The 18,052-nt window shown below is 29.6% G+C and overlaps 1 protein-coding gene across 1 annotated transcript; it reads left to right on the top strand.

Annotated features, from left to right (window-relative positions):
• Positions 1-8,753: 8,753 nt before the first annotated feature.
• LOC107605049 (lysine histidine transporter 1) lies at positions 8,754-14,032 on the top strand. Its single transcript, XM_016306790.3, has 7 exons — positions 8,754-8,971; positions 12,004-12,161; positions 12,246-12,629; positions 12,714-13,213; positions 13,292-13,383; positions 13,479-13,547; positions 13,673-14,032. The coding sequence occupies exons 1-7, from the start codon at positions 8,924-8,926 to the stop codon at positions 13,769-13,771; spliced, it is 1,350 nt and encodes a 449-aa protein (XP_016162276.1). The 5' UTR covers positions 8,754-8,923; the 3' UTR covers positions 13,772-14,032.
• The last annotated feature ends 4,020 nt before the right edge of the window (positions 14,033-18,052 follow it).

The raw sequence follows: 18,052 nt of genomic DNA, 5'->3' as shown, positions 1-18,052 counted from the left end.
GGGCTATGGGACCGACAACGATGACGACTACCTGGATCTGTAGTTATTAGCTTTTCGTTTTATTGTTTCATGGGTTAAGTACAATTTTGGTCCTTAAGGTATAAGCCAAAAAAATTTTTCGTCCCCAACCTTTTTTTTGCATACAAAACCATTCCTAAGGTTTAAAACCAAGTTTTAAAATCGTTCTTTTTACTTAAATATTAAAATTTGGACCAAATTTCCCATAAAAATTATAAAATAAAAAAATAAGAAAAAGAAAGTGTCTCTGCTCCTTGATGCGTGAGTATCTTTCCTATCTTTTTCTAGTAAATTTGCATTCGAATTTGTAAGTTTAATAAAGATTTAAATACTTTTTAGCCACTATGAATGCTACTTTGAGTTATGTGCAATTTTATTTATTTCAGGTAGCATTCGGATGGATTTGACGGAATTTTATAGAAGAAGAGGAAGAAAGTGAATGATGCTGTCAATCCTGACCTCCTTGCACTCTAACAGACATAACTTGAGCAACAAATGTCCAATTTACGTGATTCTAGCGGTATTGAAAAGGTAACTTCCAGATCTTTCCAACAATATATAATAGTATACACTTCTTTTCCAACTGTACGGTCTTGGTGGTGCCTAACTTGAGATTCTCCAAGTTAGGCGCCGAAAGAAGCACTTACCTTGCAATTTCATGCTGCATCATCCACGCCTAACTTCAAATTTATGAAGTTAGGCATCAAAGCAAGAAAAAAAAGCCTCCAAATGTGTTCAGCCAAGGTGGTGCCTAAGTTGGAATTTTCCAAGTTAGGCGCCATATGAAGGGAGAACTTCAAGCTTCATTCGGCCAAGGTCAAGTCTAACTTCACATTAGTGAAGTTAGGCACCAGCTCAATGACATGCAATGGTCCACACACCTATTTGGAGTGTACGAAGATTGGGTTTTTATTTTTGATTAAAACTTTTATTTTAATTATAAATAGGAAAAGATATTATTTAGTTTTAGAAAATATATTTTACATTAATTAGGATTAGATATAAAAGGAGAAGAGATCTTAACCTAGGCTCATCTCCTAATTTTCATTCTACACTTTCATACTTTTCTCTACTAGGGTTTATTTTCTCCATGAGGAACTAAGACTCCATTGTTAAGGTTAGGAGCTCTTTTTACTTTGATGGATTAATAATTATTTATTCTTCTACTCTTGATTAATGTTTTGATTATTGTTTAAGAATTGGTTTCGTTCTTCATCCTAAGAATTAGTGATTATTGGGAAATAACTCTAATTCAACTTGAATTCTATTTGAATCTTGGAAAAGTTATATCATTAGAATTACATCTTGAAATCAATTCCTCACAACTCTCTATTTATCTGGATTTAACGCGATACGTGACATATAATTGTCTTATTTTTTGGTATCTAGGGTTTGTGTGGCTCATAAACTAGTTTTGAACTTAACCCTCTAATCGGAATCAAGTGACCAAGGAATTGGCGGTTGATGAAGGTTAGAGGAGACTAAAAAGGTCTAAGAAATTAGGGTTTAGTCACATATAGTTTGCCATGAACATAATCTTTGCATGATCAAGGTAGTTAATATTGAATATTATTCCGGAAATTTAAATCTCTCTGACATCTTAACTATTTTTATCATATTATTTTCTTAACCAATTTTAGTTTGCTCTTATTTAATTTTCTGTTTTTATGTTATTTTCTTTTAAAACCCTAAATTTTGATTGTCTGACTAGAATAATCAATTGACTATTGTTGCTTGATCCATTAATCCTCGGGGGATCGACCCTCACTCATCTGAAGTATTACTTGGTACGACCTGATGCACTTGCCGGTTAGTTTGTGGGTTATAAATTTCGCACCACTCCTACAAAGGGGGAAGGGAAGAAGAAGAAGAAGTAGCAGCTATCCATGATCCACCTCTGCCTCCGCTTCCGTCGCCACCTCTGTACGATTTTGGTTCATAAGGTAAAGACGATTTTAAAACCAAATTAAACCTTAGGGACGATTTTGTATGCAAAAATAGGTTGGGGACAAAAAAAATTTTTGACCTATACCTTAGGGACTAAAATCATATTTTACTCTTGTTTCATTGTATTTATTTGATGTACTTGACTTTTAATTTATTTGAACATTATATTATTTTTTTTAAATAAAAAGTTTTCATTATTTATGAATGGATCGCTAATTGTTTAAAAATTTAAAATTAAAATTAAAATTGACTATTTATTTCAAATTGAAAAAATAATTGACATTACCGTCGGAATTATCGTAGAAATAATCCGACAATAATAATGTGCGAAACAACATTTTTGGCACCAATAATACTGTCGAAAAAATTCGTTGTAACCAATTAGTTTTTCGAGCTGATAATCCAATGGTAATTACCATCGGACGAAAAAATTTCGTTGATAAATATTTACCGGCGAAGTTTATACCATCGAATTTTATTCGTTTTTCTGACAATAAATTCGACCGTACTCAACATTTTTCTTGTGGTATCAAATCCAATAATTAAGCACAAATATTATTTATTATCATGCCATACCTAACATCATTTGTGGTTTTAAATTTATAAACACTTATGAACCCATAAACCACCCTTTTGCGTGCACTTTATGTTTTTTAGATCAGTAGTGAAAACTCAACCCTTTTAGGGAGTGCAAAGTTCTAATGTCAAGTGATTAAATTTAATACCCTCCAACATTGTCATCAAGGACCAAAATTAACCACAAAGAACAGATTAAACCATAAACATGAAACTAATAAACAAGTACACAATACACATAACCAAATTATTTCTCAAATGTAATCCGTTGAATTGAATCTTTTTTATTGTGTTCTTCCATCACCTGTACTTCATAAGAAGACAATATACTCACTTCCCCTATTTTATCCATCTATAGTCTTCAATTATTGCCCTTGATTGCCACTCTTTTTCTTGTCTTGTATTCACTTTCTCCTTTGAACTCCATATTTGTGTTCTGAAATACATGTTTTATGCTGCTTGTCTTGTTTCTTAAAAATTTTAACTCCCAATTTGTGTCCATATTTTCATGTAGCCACTTTATAATATATTTATTATCAACCATCATTTTTACATCTTCTTCTTTTACTCCTACCTCTTCCAGGATAAATTGCAAGGACATTTGCAACCCAACCAATAATGCATCTCCCATTGACTCATCATTCACCAAATCGTCCATATAACAGTGTACTTCTCCATTTGGTTCCTGTAAATATCCTCCAACACAAAATATATTTTTATCCAGTTTATACAAACTATAATTCTACCATATCCATTTTTTGTCTTCTTTGAATTGCACCTCTCTCCTGAATACACAACTTCGCACTTTTTTTGCCTCATACCATTGGTTTACTATTATTTTTAATTTTTTTCACTCACTTCTCCATAAGATAGCTTTATTCTAAAAAAATTTACTATTCCTATAATTCTAAACAGTCCACAAAATAGCAAAAAATAACATAATCTTTTTTTTTTTTTGCATATAGCACACATCACAATTGATCCAACCGTCAAACCAAGTTCTAACATCATTTACTTCTACCCAATACACACGACCCGCATTCAAGGCCATAAACCACAAATTGGAGCAGAAAGAGCAATGAAGGAAAAGGTGGTTTACCGACTCCTGTGTTTTCTCGCACAAAACACATGTCCCTTCACCTTGGCTTATGATTCCCTTCTTTATTAGTTTGTCCTTTGTATTCAACCTATCTGTTATTACAAACCATACAAGTATTTCAATTCTAGGTGGTACCAACCCTCTCCATAGATTATCAAAAATATGCTTCATAGTTGGCTTTCCATATATCTTTTCTTCGGCTACATTGGTGAATGATTTCACATTATATCTTCCATCCGAGCCAAATTTCCATATGACATCGTTCCTGTTACCTGCACATAAGAATACACTCTCTAAAATGTTATTTAACTCTTCTATTTGTGCTCTCTCCCTCTCAAAAAAATTTCTTCGCCATTGGAAACTCCAAACCCATGATGAACTGATCCATACCCCACAATCATATATAGTGTTATTCTTCTGATTTGAAACTGCAAATAGCCTTAAAAATTTATCTTGTAGTGACACATTTCCAATCCATATATCTTTCCAAAATCTCGTATCTTTACCATTTTTAACCTATTTTCTCCATCCATCGTTGCATATTTCTCTATACAACTTACTCATAATCTCCTTTCAATGACCATTAGATCCTTTATCATTATGCTCTTCAACCGGCATGTTCTTATCTACTTCATAACAAGATTCAATTACTCTTTTTTACAGTGATTTATTTTTATTTGAATACCTCTACCACCAGTTAAACAACATTACTGTATTTTTCATTTCTACATCTCCAACTCCAATTTTACGTGCACTTTACAATACATCTATGATCTATTTTGAGTTATTAGTATCACAATCGATTCATATTTACTTTTGTCAAAAAATGGACTCTTTAGTTAATTTGTTTTTATTTAATTTCTAATAAATTTGGAGAAAATCTCTCTTCAAACTAAGAGACTAAATTTTCAAATTTTATCTTAATTTTTTAATTTTATACATTACATCAAATAACAAAATAAATAAATATTATACAATTTATAATTACATTTATTACTCGTGATCCTTCTAATTATCTTATTCCACACATTAACACAAACACAAACAATTTCCAAAAAGAAAATGAAAAGAATCTTTATGCCTTCTATACAAAATTTAAAAAACATTTCAACTTTTAAATTTTAGAACTCTATCCTAAACATATACCGCAATGTACAAAATAAATTAATTTTAATTTATGAATTAATTTCATTTATTTTAAATTACATCAAATATTTGGTTTTCTATTTTGAATGCATAAATTTTAAATTTTATATATATGAATTTTGAATTTTGAATTTTAATTTTATGACATGCAACTTTTTTTTATAAAAAAGTTTGTTTACTAATTTTGAATTTTAGATGTATAATTTTAATATTAGAAATGTATATATTTTGAATTTTATATTCAAATAACAAAATTTATATATAAGCCAACGAGTTATAACTCAAATGGCATAATTTTTCCATCTTCATTTAAAAATTTCGAGTTCAAATCTCACTCATAATCTTTAAAATATATATATATATATATATATATATATATATATATATATATATATATAATCCTTCTAAAAAAATTGAAAATTTAATCCAGTGAATATCTCTGTTGAACTGCCGGCGTGTTTCCATGAACTGCCAAGTATGAAAGATTCCAACTCATTTGAAGAACAGTGGCTGATCCATCATTGATTTGCAATTCAATTTCATAGTTGACAAATTAAAAGTCATTGCTTGGGTTTTTAAAACTGTGACCAATTATATTAGGTGTATTAAAAATTAATTATTAAATTAACTTTTATATCACATATATTTTAAAATAAATTAACAGTATATATATAATCCATCATAATTAATTTGATTGTTAAACTATTTGCACATATAGAAAAAAAAAGTGCAAAAGACCTTTTTGTTGTTCCACGTGGCCAATATTATAAAGCAACTTGCAGTCAACGCATAAGGTCAATGCAGGATTGGAGAATAGCGAGGATAGTACAATACTATTTAGAGTGAGAACTGACAAGTAAAACAAATTAAATTTTTTTTTTCAAAATTAAGATAGCAAATTTAAATATGATGAAAATAATAAATTCAATAATAATTAATTTTTTATTTTTTATTTTACCATTTTTTCATTTTTTTCAGGGTACTACAGACAACAGATCATGTCATATTCAAAGGATTCTTTTTTTTTTTTTTTTGGGAGGATGAGGCAGTTGAAGGGATCCTTTTAAAAGATTCAATTTATATAAGAAAATATATAACTAGTATATCCCTAACTCCCTTTTCACACCTTACCGATTTGAGGGTGAATTTGTATTAGTGTTCGAAGAAGGTACTTAATTATTTTTTTTCCTAAATTTTATTTTATTCATCAGAAGAGAAAAAAAATAAATATCACCCAAAGTGAAGGACATAATTATTTCTTTAAATCTTTCTTAGGAAGATTTTTTATTTGAATAAAATTTTAAGTATTTTTTTAGTTATTAGTAGTTATTAATTTATTAATTATATTTAAAAAAAATACTGCTTGTTTAAAATAAAAGATTTTTTAAAATATTTTTAAAAAAATTGTATCTAAATACCTTTATAATTATATAAAATTACTTTTTTAAAAGGGAAAAAATGCATCCTTCATTTAGAAAAGTCATTTTAAATCAACACTTATTTTATTTATCTATGGATATTTTAATTGCGGGCAAAAAAAAAGACTCTTTGACTAACAATCAGCAAGACAGCAAGTAGTAAATGAGCAAAGAATAAATGGAGAGGAAGAAAATTTTAAGGGAAAGAAAAATGTAGGCAGATTTTTATTTTATTTTTAAAAAACAAAAGAAATAGAGTCAATTAGTCAAAGTTCAAAGAAGTTATATTTGACTGTAACATTTTTAACTGGCATATAAGGGACACAGTTTTAATTATCATAAATTATAGGCAAACGTAAATATAAGAAGATGCTTGCAAATTTAACATAAATGAATAAATCAATAATTAGGTGATCAGTTGATATTATGAACGTAAAATCATTCTTCTTCCCAATAAGTCAATGACAGCAACTTAGAAATGTGCTAGAATGAAAGAAAATTATTTCATGATTAAAAAATATTAATGTCAGAGAGAAAGTCAAAGAAATTCACTATAGTTCTAGCCAACTTTTTTTGTAATTTTAATTTTGATTTTGATAAAAAAAAATTTATTTTTGCACTCTTTAATCACACATCGCTTACTATATGCACTTATGTCCTCTTTCTTCTGCTCTTTCTCCCTTTCCATCGTATTTTTTGGTGCACCGCGTCGCCGGCATCTATTGCGTGGTTGTCTTTTTTATTACGATATTGTGAGTGTGGTGTTGACGTAGGCGTTATCTTTACCATTATGCTATCTCTCCACTGCCGTTCACACCGAAACGGTCGCGAAGAATCAAATAAGTCTTTGCGTTGTCGCTGTAACCTTTAGAGTTTTTTCAGACCTCGCTCGTGAGATAGTCCATGCGAGCGTCACTGTACGATTCGACTCCCTCTCACATCCTCTTTTCTGTGATTGTCGTCTTCTTTTTCGTTTTGGATGATTCTTTTTATTAGTTTAGATGTTTTTTTTCTAAGTTTTAGATGTTTTTTTATGTTTTGAATTTTTTTTTTTGGGTTTTGAATGATTTTTTAATAGTCTTAATTTTTAAATATTTATTTTTTTAATTTTCAGAAGTTATTTTTTCAATATTTTATTGGATGTCTTGTTTTGTTAGATTTTAAAAAGATTTTGCATATCTCGTTTTATTATATTTTAGATGCTTCTTTTTATTATATTTTTATTATAAATTTTTAAAATGATTTTTTAAAATAAATTTTTAAAATAATTTTACATGATTTTAAATGTTTATTATTATTTAGTGTTAGATATTTTTTTTAATTTTAAATATTTTAATTAACTTTTTAAATATTTTTTACAATAATTTAAATTTACGTTTCTTCCAAAATGAAGAATTCAAAAAAAAAAGTTAGTTCACTCCTAATTAATTACTTAAGGTCGTGTGTGTTTTTAAGGATAGAGCACTGAATTATATTTGATACATGAGATATAAATAGAGATATTGTATCTAAAAATATTAAAAAAAATTATTCTAAATGATCGTTAAGAAGATTTAATTATTAAAAAGAATTTTTAATATTAAAATTATTAAGAAGAATCAACTCTTTTTATAAAAAGTCACCAAAAAAAATTCTTTTTATAAGGAGATAAATATATCTTTAATTATTTTTTTATTTATTTTTTATAATCTTTTTGTTGATAAATTTTATTTCTCTTAAAATTTTAATAATTTTTATTAATTAATTATTTTTTATTTTTGTAATCTTTACCCAACAAAAAAAAGACAAAAGATCAGAAAAGTAAAAAATAAATAAATAAATAAGTAAATAAAAAATATTAAAATTTTAGAAAAAAAATTTTAATATAAAAATTATAAAAAATAATTAAAGATATATTTGTCTCTTTATAAAAAAATTTGGTCTTTTTTAAATATTATAAATATTATAAAAAGATTCGATCGTTGTTAATAATTTTAATATTAAAGATCCTTTTTAATAATTAAATCTCCCTAACAGTCTTTTAGAATAATTTTTTTAATATTAAATTAGTATATTTTGTATTCATTCTGAAAAAAATATAAAAATACTAATAAAAAATATAATTTATTTTTTATTATTTTTATTAATTTTTATAATTATATTTTTTTAAGAATTTTTTGAATAAAAATAAATTAGATTTTTATAATGTATTCTAATTTATCACTAAATAAAATATAAAAACAAAAATTTATATATTTATCTTTTGTATCTTATTTTCAATATCTTATTATCATATTAAAAACAAACGCAAATAAAATTGAATATCAAAATATGATTACAAAATTTTTTAAGTTTATCCTGTAGCAATTTAAAAAGAAACAAACTAATCTGTTACAGAAGCAGAGGATAAGTGGCTAGCATTACTTAAATTCCCCTTTAAAGTTAATAATATGTTCACATTACGTGTAGAGTTTGAATTAATTAAAGATTATTAAGAAATTCTTCAAGAACTCTGGGCCCCACTATCTTATTCCTCTCTTTTCATATGATCACACTTTCTCTATTTATATAGAAAGACAGAGTGATCATATAACTCTACATTCAAGTTTGGCAGGCACTTCCTACTTCATATTATTAGAAACCCACCCTCAAAGATTTCTGTATCCTAATTATTATTACGTCATCATTCCTCTGCCTTCCATAGTTCCATTCTCCACTCAATTCTCGATTCTGATTAGTCATGGGAACTCAAGGACCAACTGATCACAACTCTCATACTAATGACTCTGTAAGTTTTTGTCTCTATCAATCTTTTTGTATATTATTTTTATCATTATTGTATTTGCAATAAATAAGTTCTTGTTTCTTCCAAAACATGAAGATGAATTTGACCATGAACAGAAAACAAAATTATTACTATTTAAACCGTTAAAATAAATCCTTGATTCGCCATCTTTTTTTCTTCAATCTTGTTGTGGCTTCTTGTCCTGCTTCTCATTTATTGTTTTATCCCAAACACAATGTTGTTGAAATCTCTTTCTTTCTTCTTCCTTTATCTCTTTCTTTTCTGAAAAATCGCAAGAAATCATGAGAATTTTGCGGAATAATAAACGTCCTTCTTGATTGTTTTATTTTCTTTTAATGACGACTTAAGAGTTAAGAGTCTTGACGAAGTCACGTGACAAAGGGTTAATTGAAACTTGACAGCACAGAGTCTTTAACAGTTAACTCTTCGTTACCTCTTATAATAAGAAGAATTAGCTGGAATACTCAAATAGAAGCAATAATGGCAGATAATGGGAACTTGCTCATGTTTGACTTTTGTTATTTGACCCTAATAATTTAATCTCATTCTTATTCCTATCCGGTAAAAATATAATAAGATAAAAATACTACGTATGCTTTTCGTTAATCCAGCCTTATTTTACGGTTCCACATGGTTTCATACAGAAATTGCTAACAGACCTCCATTGATAATAAATTGCAGGACACGTAGTTTCCGTTAAAAGCACATTTTAATATTTTTCAGAAAATATATTTCACAATATTTATAGGATAAATACACACTTGAGAACTTGAATAATATTTTAATTGTTCTTAAATATAATAATGAATCAACTAGCATAGGTAGATGTATGTAATACTAATGTGTATTGGAAAAGTCTAGGGGCCAGCAATTTTAATAAATTCTGTCCAGCATATAACTAGCAAAGAAAAGTAAGTCATTGGATGAAATTTCACACCCATCTCACACCATTAAAACCATCATTGATAGCTATTTGATGGCTACAAATCACAAAGTTGCTAGCCCCTAGTATTCCTCATGTGTATTTTTATGCAATCTTAATCCGTACCTTAGTGGTACTATTTTGTTTCTTTAGGAGATAATTTTGATTTGCGCTGTTTGGGTGTTTTGAGAATTGGTCAAATTTCATAATTTGTCTTGTGCAATTATGTATAATAGTTTAAGCCTTTGCGGCTAGCTAAAAGCATTTGAAGAAGCTTTTCTTTTCATATGCTTTGTTTAACTTGCTAAAAAGCATTTCACATGGATGAATGGATGTGTCATGTACAGTCTTGCATCTATATTATATTATAAGTTTAATTAGTATCTTAGTTCCTATAATTTTACTAATTTTTATATATTTTTTAGTTAAATTTTTATATTATTTTTAATTTTATAATTAAATTATTTTTATGTCAAAAATATTAAAATTAATAAAATATTTTTTTTAAAATATATACGATCAAAGATTTAATTAAATTTTTAATTATAAATACTTTTAATTTGTAAAAAAATATTTTATTAATTTTAATATTTTTTATGTTAAAAAATACTTAATTGTAAAATTTAAAACTGTGTAGACTGTAGAAAATCAATTTAAAAAAAATATAAAAATTTAATTATAAATTTAATAAAATTATAAAAATCAATAAAATTATTAAATTTATATTATATTTATTGTTGACCTAAGTTTTTTTTTATTTTTATAAAGTAATAATGATATACACTTTTTTATTCCTTGTCTTTCGAAACATAAATTAGTACTTCTAAAAGTCAAGGAAAAACTATTTTGGTAAAATCTTTAATTTCTTTCTCAATTTGAATTCAGAGGATATTATCCATGTACCTGCAATCTGCAGATCACACACACAGTGCCAAGAACTAAATTTCAAACACCGACGTAACAAGCGCGTGGAATTTTGTTTAATAATTCACCTTTTTAAAAAAAAAATTCGGATTTTAACTTTGACTATTTCCTGACGTAGATATTCTGACTTGTATTCAGTGTGTCTAAGTCTAACATTTATTGTCCTACACAATTTGATTTTGCGAAGCAAGTTGGTGACACTGTGTATTGTTTTGTTAATTGTTAGTTTGTAAGGTATCTTTATCACCCACTACGTTAACAAATCACTCTTGCGTGATTCTGGATCCCCTTGACTTTTCCCCGGCAACTATATTTATAATCCTAAAATAATATTCTCATTTAATTATTTTTCAGATTTTAGGTTTGATAAAAAAATTTAGGTTAGATGAGTTTTTTTTTTTTCTGTTATATAAAATATTTCGCTATACAAAATAATGTCATATTTTAGTATAAAATAATAAATTTGATGAATTGTGTTAGTAATTCATTTTATTGTTTTAGAAAATGGTGTGATAATAAATTAAGTTGTTGATAAGCTATACTAGAAATAACGTAAAAATTGTTTTTGTTTGTATTTTTTTTGCTATTTTTAGTTTGTCTTGTATGGGCTGCGTGTTTCACTTAGTATGTTGAGTTTTAATTTGTCTTTTTTAAAAAAAAATTATTGTTATTATTGTTGTTGTTTTGAGAAGTTAATTTTTATATGTTTATAATGTAGCTAAATAATAACACAAGAAACTGCCATCATGAGTTTTAAAGTTCATTTTATACATGTGTTAAAATTGACATGCATGTCAACTAGAACGCCATAGTTGTTACTTGTTAACCGTGATTGTGAAATGCATGCACATAAGTCATGACAAGAAAAAGACATACACGCACCACTAGTAGCATGCAAGAGATACAACTAACGATCTTAGCTTCAATTAGTTAGGAGGGACCGGACCTATGCATTTTCCACCACTTTTTGGACATAACACTACATTCAATCCAATTAAAACAGAACCTCAGAAAACTCCAAAATTAAAATAAGCCCTTTCATTTCTTCTTTTAATATTATTTTTTTATAACTAAACAAATTTATGTATCTATTATCCTTTTATTTATATGTCAAAAACAGAATTCAATACAAACTTATTTTCTATGGTCCCCATCTTTGTTGAAATAGGTTGATGGGAAGACAGAGAGAGAGAAGGCAATTGAAGCGTGGCTGCCAATAACTTCTTCGAGAAATGCAAAATGGTGGTACTCAGCTTTTCACAATGTGACAGCCATGGTTGGAGCTGGTGTTCTCAGTCTTCCTTATGCCATGTCCGAACTTGGATGGTATACATCTATCTTTGTACATATATTGATATTGATGCCATTGATCCCATAACTCAATGATTATTTTCTACACGTTTTTTTCAGGGGTCCTGGTGTGACTGTACTTGTTCTATCATGGATCATTACCTTGTACACTCTATGGCAAATGGTTCAGATGCATGAAATGGTTCCAGGGAAACGTTTCGACAGGTACCATGAATTGGGTCAATACGCATTCGGCGAAAAGCTTGGTCTTTATATTGTGGTGCCTCAACAGCTTATAGTTGAAATTGGTGTGAACATAGTGTACATGGTTACTGGAGGCAGATCACTACAGAAGTTCCATAATACTGTTTGTTCGGATTGCAAAAAGATCAAGTTGACTTTCTTCATTATGATTTTTGCCTCTGTTCACTTTGTGTTGTCTCATCTCCCCAATTTCAACTCAATCTCTGGTGTGTCTTTGGCAGCAGCTGTCATGTCCTTAAGGTGCGTGCTTCTCATCTTCTTAATCTACATCTTTCTTTGCTGGACTTGTGCTTCATGATTTTGTCTTGTCATACATACATACAGTTACTCCACCATTGCATGGGCAGCTTCAGCTCACAAGGGGGTTCAAGAAAATGCCGAGTATGGGTACAGATCTTCAAGCAGAGTAGGAACAGTGTTCGGCTTCTTCAACGCCCTGGGTGACGTGGCGTTCGCCTACGCCGGCCACAATGTGGTTTTGGAAATCCAGGCAACGATTCCGTCGACGCCGGAAAAGCCATCCAAGGGTCCAATGTGGAGAGGAGTGATTGTTGCTTACATAGTTGTGGCTTTGTGCTACTTCCCTGTGGCTCTTGTTGGCTACTGGATGTTTGGAAATGGTGTTGAGGACAACATCCTCGTCTCTTTGGAGAAACCCAAGTGGCTTATTGCTATGGCCAACATGTTTGTTGTTGTCCATGTTATTGGAAGTTATCAGATCTATGCAATGCCCGTCTTTGACATGATTGAAACTGTCATGGTCAAGAAACTCAATTTCAAACCAACCCGAATTCTTCGTTTTATCGTACGCAATGTGTATGTTGGTAAGTAACAAATTAAACACTTGTTCTTTCTTTTCAATCAAATTCAATTCCTCTGCTTTGACCATTCATCTTTTTCAGCATTCACCATGTTCATTGCTATCACCTTCCCATTTTTCGGGGGTCTCCTTGGATTTTTCGGAGGTTTCGCCTTTGCTCCAACAACCTACTTTGTAAGTCGTAATAATAAAAAATGTAAATCAAGACTCAAGAGTCATTTTTTATTTTTTTGCTTAATTTTTGTTCTTTTTCTTATCTAAATTTTCAGCTCCCCTGCATCATGTGGCTAGCGATCTACAAACCAAGGAAATTTGGCTTGTCCTGGTGGGCTAACTGGGTATGTTTTGTGTACATGAATTTCATCCATTAAAATTTCACCTTAATTTTATTTATTAACGAAACATACTTGAAATATTATTCACTCTTTTTTAAGCAAGTCTTATGTTTCTTCATCGATTACAGATTTGCATTGTGCTTGGCCTATGTTTAATGATTTTAGCACCTATTGGAGGATTGAGGCAAATCATACTGGATGCCAAGAGCTACAAGTTCTACTCTTAAACTACTAATCCCTGTTGAATCAATGAAGATTTGAAGATATAGTTGAAAGTATGACAAATGAATACATTATTCCTGGAACATATTACTGGACCATTATGCAGCAAATTTTCTAGACTTATGAATGTAAATTATGGGTTTTCTCTTTGATTATGGGTGAAACTGTCTTAATGTTTATTCGCTAATGCTTACCATTTTGTTGTTCTTTAAATTAAAATGGTCATTGATAAAATAAATTTATCAGTAACGATTTCTTTGAGTAAATATCTGCGCCTAAATACTGGTACTACTCGTGGGGAATGAATATGTCTCGAGTTTAGAGGAATTTGATTAACATTTCTGTCAGATTCTTATTTATGATTCATTTATCATAAAAAATAACTTTACACGCTAACTTTTGCAAAAATGCTATTTGTATATCAAAAGTAATCATTAAAATCAGTCACTAATATATTTGTGGATAAATACATGTATGATTTAATTTATTTTTAATGTGTATTTATATTTTTAACATGTATTTTATACTAGTGGCTGATTTTAATGACTGATTTTAATGTACATGTAGCATTACTCTAATTTTTGTATCATAACAATAAATAAGAATTAAAGATGTCCATGACTTTCTCAATAGAAAAAAAAAATTTTTATCTTTATTGTGATCTTACCTATTTAATTAATTAATTAAGATAAAAATAAATTAATATCTTAATTTTATTGGTTTATCCAAGACCTTGTTCAGAGAAACTATACTCTTTTTGAAACATTAACAAAATGTGCCTCTTCCAGTGGAAAAATGTTTCTCTGCCCCACTGTCAAAAGAAGGACTTAAAATACGTCTGTTGGAGAAGCTCTAAGAGGTTCTTGCACATGGTTGATCTTTTTATAACAACTGAATTCTATAAAATTGTCTTTCTTGAATTAAATCTGACAAAAAAAAAAAAACGTAATGAACATTAGTTGTATATCAAAACTAACTATAATCTAATAAAAATAAAGTCCATAAAATTTTTCAATTATCGTATATAGAAATAAAATACAAAACCAATTGAAATGGGATAAAAAAAGTAAAAGAAATGTATTTAACTAAAATTTTAGAAATAAATCCAATTATAATCTAATTATTTGGGTTTTATCAATCTTGTGCTATTTTTGTTGTGTACTATCTATTCCATGATCTTCTTAGTTATGAATCTATTTAACAGTATTGCATATTATACTAGCAAGTAATATTGTGATTAGAAGTAGATTTGTGATGGATTGTTTTAATTGCCCAGCTTATGTTGTGACTCTTCTTTGGTTTTTAATTTACACGTTTCAACGCTTTTTTTTTTAAAAAAAATTATTAAAATTTATCTAACTCTAAAAGGCTTATAATTTAACTAAATCCAAAATAGCAGTCATTAGGATGTATGTGTATAGTTACATATTTTTAGAATTGATTTGATTTAGAATATAATTGACTTGAAAATGTTGTGATAAGGATTATGATGTGGATGTCTATTTATTATGGGTGGCTTACACATTCTCAAAATTGATTACATTAAAGAGGTTTTGAAAGTGTAAATATTTCACCTTTATAAATAGTGATACTCTTCCTTCTCTATTCATTGTTAATATTTCTCTTTTTCTCTTTTATGTTGTTACATATATTTTAAATATATGAATCATCTCTATTATATTGAGTAATTATAGTAGTGAATATAATATTAATATTAAAACTATCTATTTATGTTTCTTTATTTTATATCTATTTCTCTTCTTTATTTATTTATTTTACAACACGTTATCAGCACGAAGCTCTAACGAAATTTTAGGAAGACTCTAGGTAACAAATTTTTATTATATCGAATATCTTTCATCTTAAATATAATATTTTTTATATATCTGGAAATAATTATTTATCATGGATACTGGATGCTGAAATCCATCTTGATTCAATGGATCTTGGAGATACCATTAAGGCTAAAAATAATGCATCCCAAAAGGATAAAGCGAAGGCCATGATTTTCCTTCATCGTCATCTTGACGTATGATTGAAAAATGAATATCCCACATTAAAAGATCCTGTAGATCTGTGGAAAGACCTTGAAGAAAGGTACAATCATGTGATACTTTCTCAAGCTCGATATGTTAGGGAAAACTTTCTCAACCTTCCATGCCTCGAATGTGCTCCTGCAGTAGCAATCGAGAAAAAGTAAGGGTGTTCAAAACCGATCCGGACTGAACAAAACCGATCAACCGAACCAAAAAAACCGAAAACCGAACAAACCGACAACCGAAAAAACCAAAAAAATCATATTTTACTGTTTTTTATGCAGTTCGGTTCGGTTTTCGGTTCTAACACTGAAAACCCTAACCAAACCGAACCGGTCAACTTAAAAACCCTAAAATCCATTAGACCATTACCCCACCCCACCCCCATTAGATCAGATAACTAGCGTTCCACACTCCTAACCTAGCGCAGCCATTCGCTCTCAATGAAGCCCCATTACCTCAACCCCTCGTAGCCGCGCCTCCCCAGTCCTGCCTCCCACTCTCCCATCACCTCGCAGCCCCACCTAGTCCCGCCGAACCAGCCCCTCCCAGTCTCGCCAAACCAGCGCCTCGTAGCCCCTCCCTGCAGTGCCAAGCAGTGTCGTGCCGTGCCGACCAGCCACCCATCAGCGACGTTCAGCCGTTCCTAGCAGCGCGAACCCATCAGCGACTTCAATCCCTTCCAGTAGCACCGAACTTGCGCCTCCCAGCCCCTCCCAGCACCTCTGTTCTATGTATTATCTATTTGTTGCTGATTGTTGTTGATTGTTCACTTATTTGTTGATGATTTTTTGAAATTATTAATAATTTTATTTTTTTTGAATTTATGCTTCTGTTTGAATAATTTATGTTCTATGTTCAGTGTATTTTTGAAATTGCTAATTGTTGTATTTGTTTATGTAGTTTGTTGTATTTAGAGGTTTTAGCTTATGAATGTGCATTATTTCTAGTTGTTAGGGTTCTAGCCTTTTAGGTTCTGATTGTTAAAGGTGTGTTTTTTATTGTTAGAGGTGTAAGGTATATTTAACTGCATTTTTGTATATAATTAATTGCTGAATTTGAGATTTGTGTGCTGATGTAGTTGCCATAAGGAATTCATTTGGTGCCACAAATTACCTTGTTGTGCTATGTATATATATATATATATATATATATATTGATCTTTTTTTATTGCTGGTTTACTGATCATTGTTTAATTTATTTATTGTTCTGTTTAGGAAAATTTATTTGCTGGTTCACTGATAATTGTCACCTCTTAATTTAAGTAGATTTTGAATTTTTTTATCACAGTTCCATTGATGGAGTTATCAAGGAGACCTTTACGGAATAGTTTGTCCTATTTGTTATAACACTTGTAATTTTGGTTATGATGTACTAGGAAAGAATATGCATGAATATGAATATCTTGAGAAGAATGGGATGGATTGTCAATTCTTTGAATGAGTGACTGATTCCTTATTTTAAATTCAGTGACTTTGAGATCATGTGGAGAAAACTCTAAAAGTGGCTCCAAGACTTTTCTTTTGTTGAAAATTATAGTTGCATTAGTAAAATTGCATATATGATATATGTGTCCTTATAAGAATAAAAGGATAACTTGGGTAGACATTATACATGCAAGAAATGGTCACAAACAGGTAGAAAAGGATGAAGAGGCAACATTTTTAAAAACCGAACAAATCGAACCAAACCAAACCGATTTTAATTGGTTTGGTTTGATTCGGATGGCTTTGATAAAAAAAATCGAACCAAACCGAACTGCAGTTTAATTAAACGATTGGATCGAATGACTTTTCTCTCAAAAACCGAACCAAACCGCACCGCGAACACCCTTAAGAAAAAGGATTTAAAAATTTTTTTGAGCTAATTTCTTGCCTTCTTGTTGCTGAGCGCAACAATGAGTTACTCTTAAAAAAATCATGAAGCGCGTCCAGCTGGCGCCGCCCCATTTCCTGAAACAAATGCGGCAAATCATAACCCCAGAAGAGGTAAATGGCAAGGCTTTGGTAGCAAGAAAATTTATGGAAGGAAAATGAATTATGTTCACAAGAGAGGATCTCATCAGAAGTGGGATAAAGAAAGAAATATTGGGTAAAATAAATCAACAGAGGATAAGTCTTTCCGTTGTGGTAGAAAGGGCCATTGGTCACGTACCTGTCGTACACCAAGGCACCTAGTTGATTTTTATCAAGCATCCTTGAAAAAGGATGACAAAGGAAAGGAAACAAATTTTGTTTCAAATGATGAAAA

The sequence above is a fragment of the Arachis ipaensis genome, chromosome B6 (assembly GCF_059453495.1).
Source record: "Arachis ipaensis isolate K30076 ecotype BB chromosome B6, ASM5945349v1, whole genome shotgun sequence".
NCBI classification, from domain to species: domain Eukaryota; kingdom Viridiplantae; phylum Streptophyta; class Magnoliopsida; order Fabales; family Fabaceae; genus Arachis; species Arachis ipaensis.
This window is presented reverse-complemented; position numbering and strand designations above follow the sequence as displayed.

Coding starts and splice junctions, on each gene's coding strand:
- LOC107605049 (XM_016306790.3), top strand. CDS start 8,924: ATGGGAACTCAAGGACCAACTGATCACAACTCTCATACTAATGACTCT. Junction 12,630..12,713: donor GCAGCTGTCATGTCCTTAAG/GTGCGTGCTTCT, acceptor ACATACATACAG/TTACTCCACCATTGCATGGG. Junction 13,548..13,672: donor TGTCCTGGTGGGCTAACTGG/GTATGTTTTGTG, acceptor CATCGATTACAG/ATTTGCATTGTGCTTGGCCT.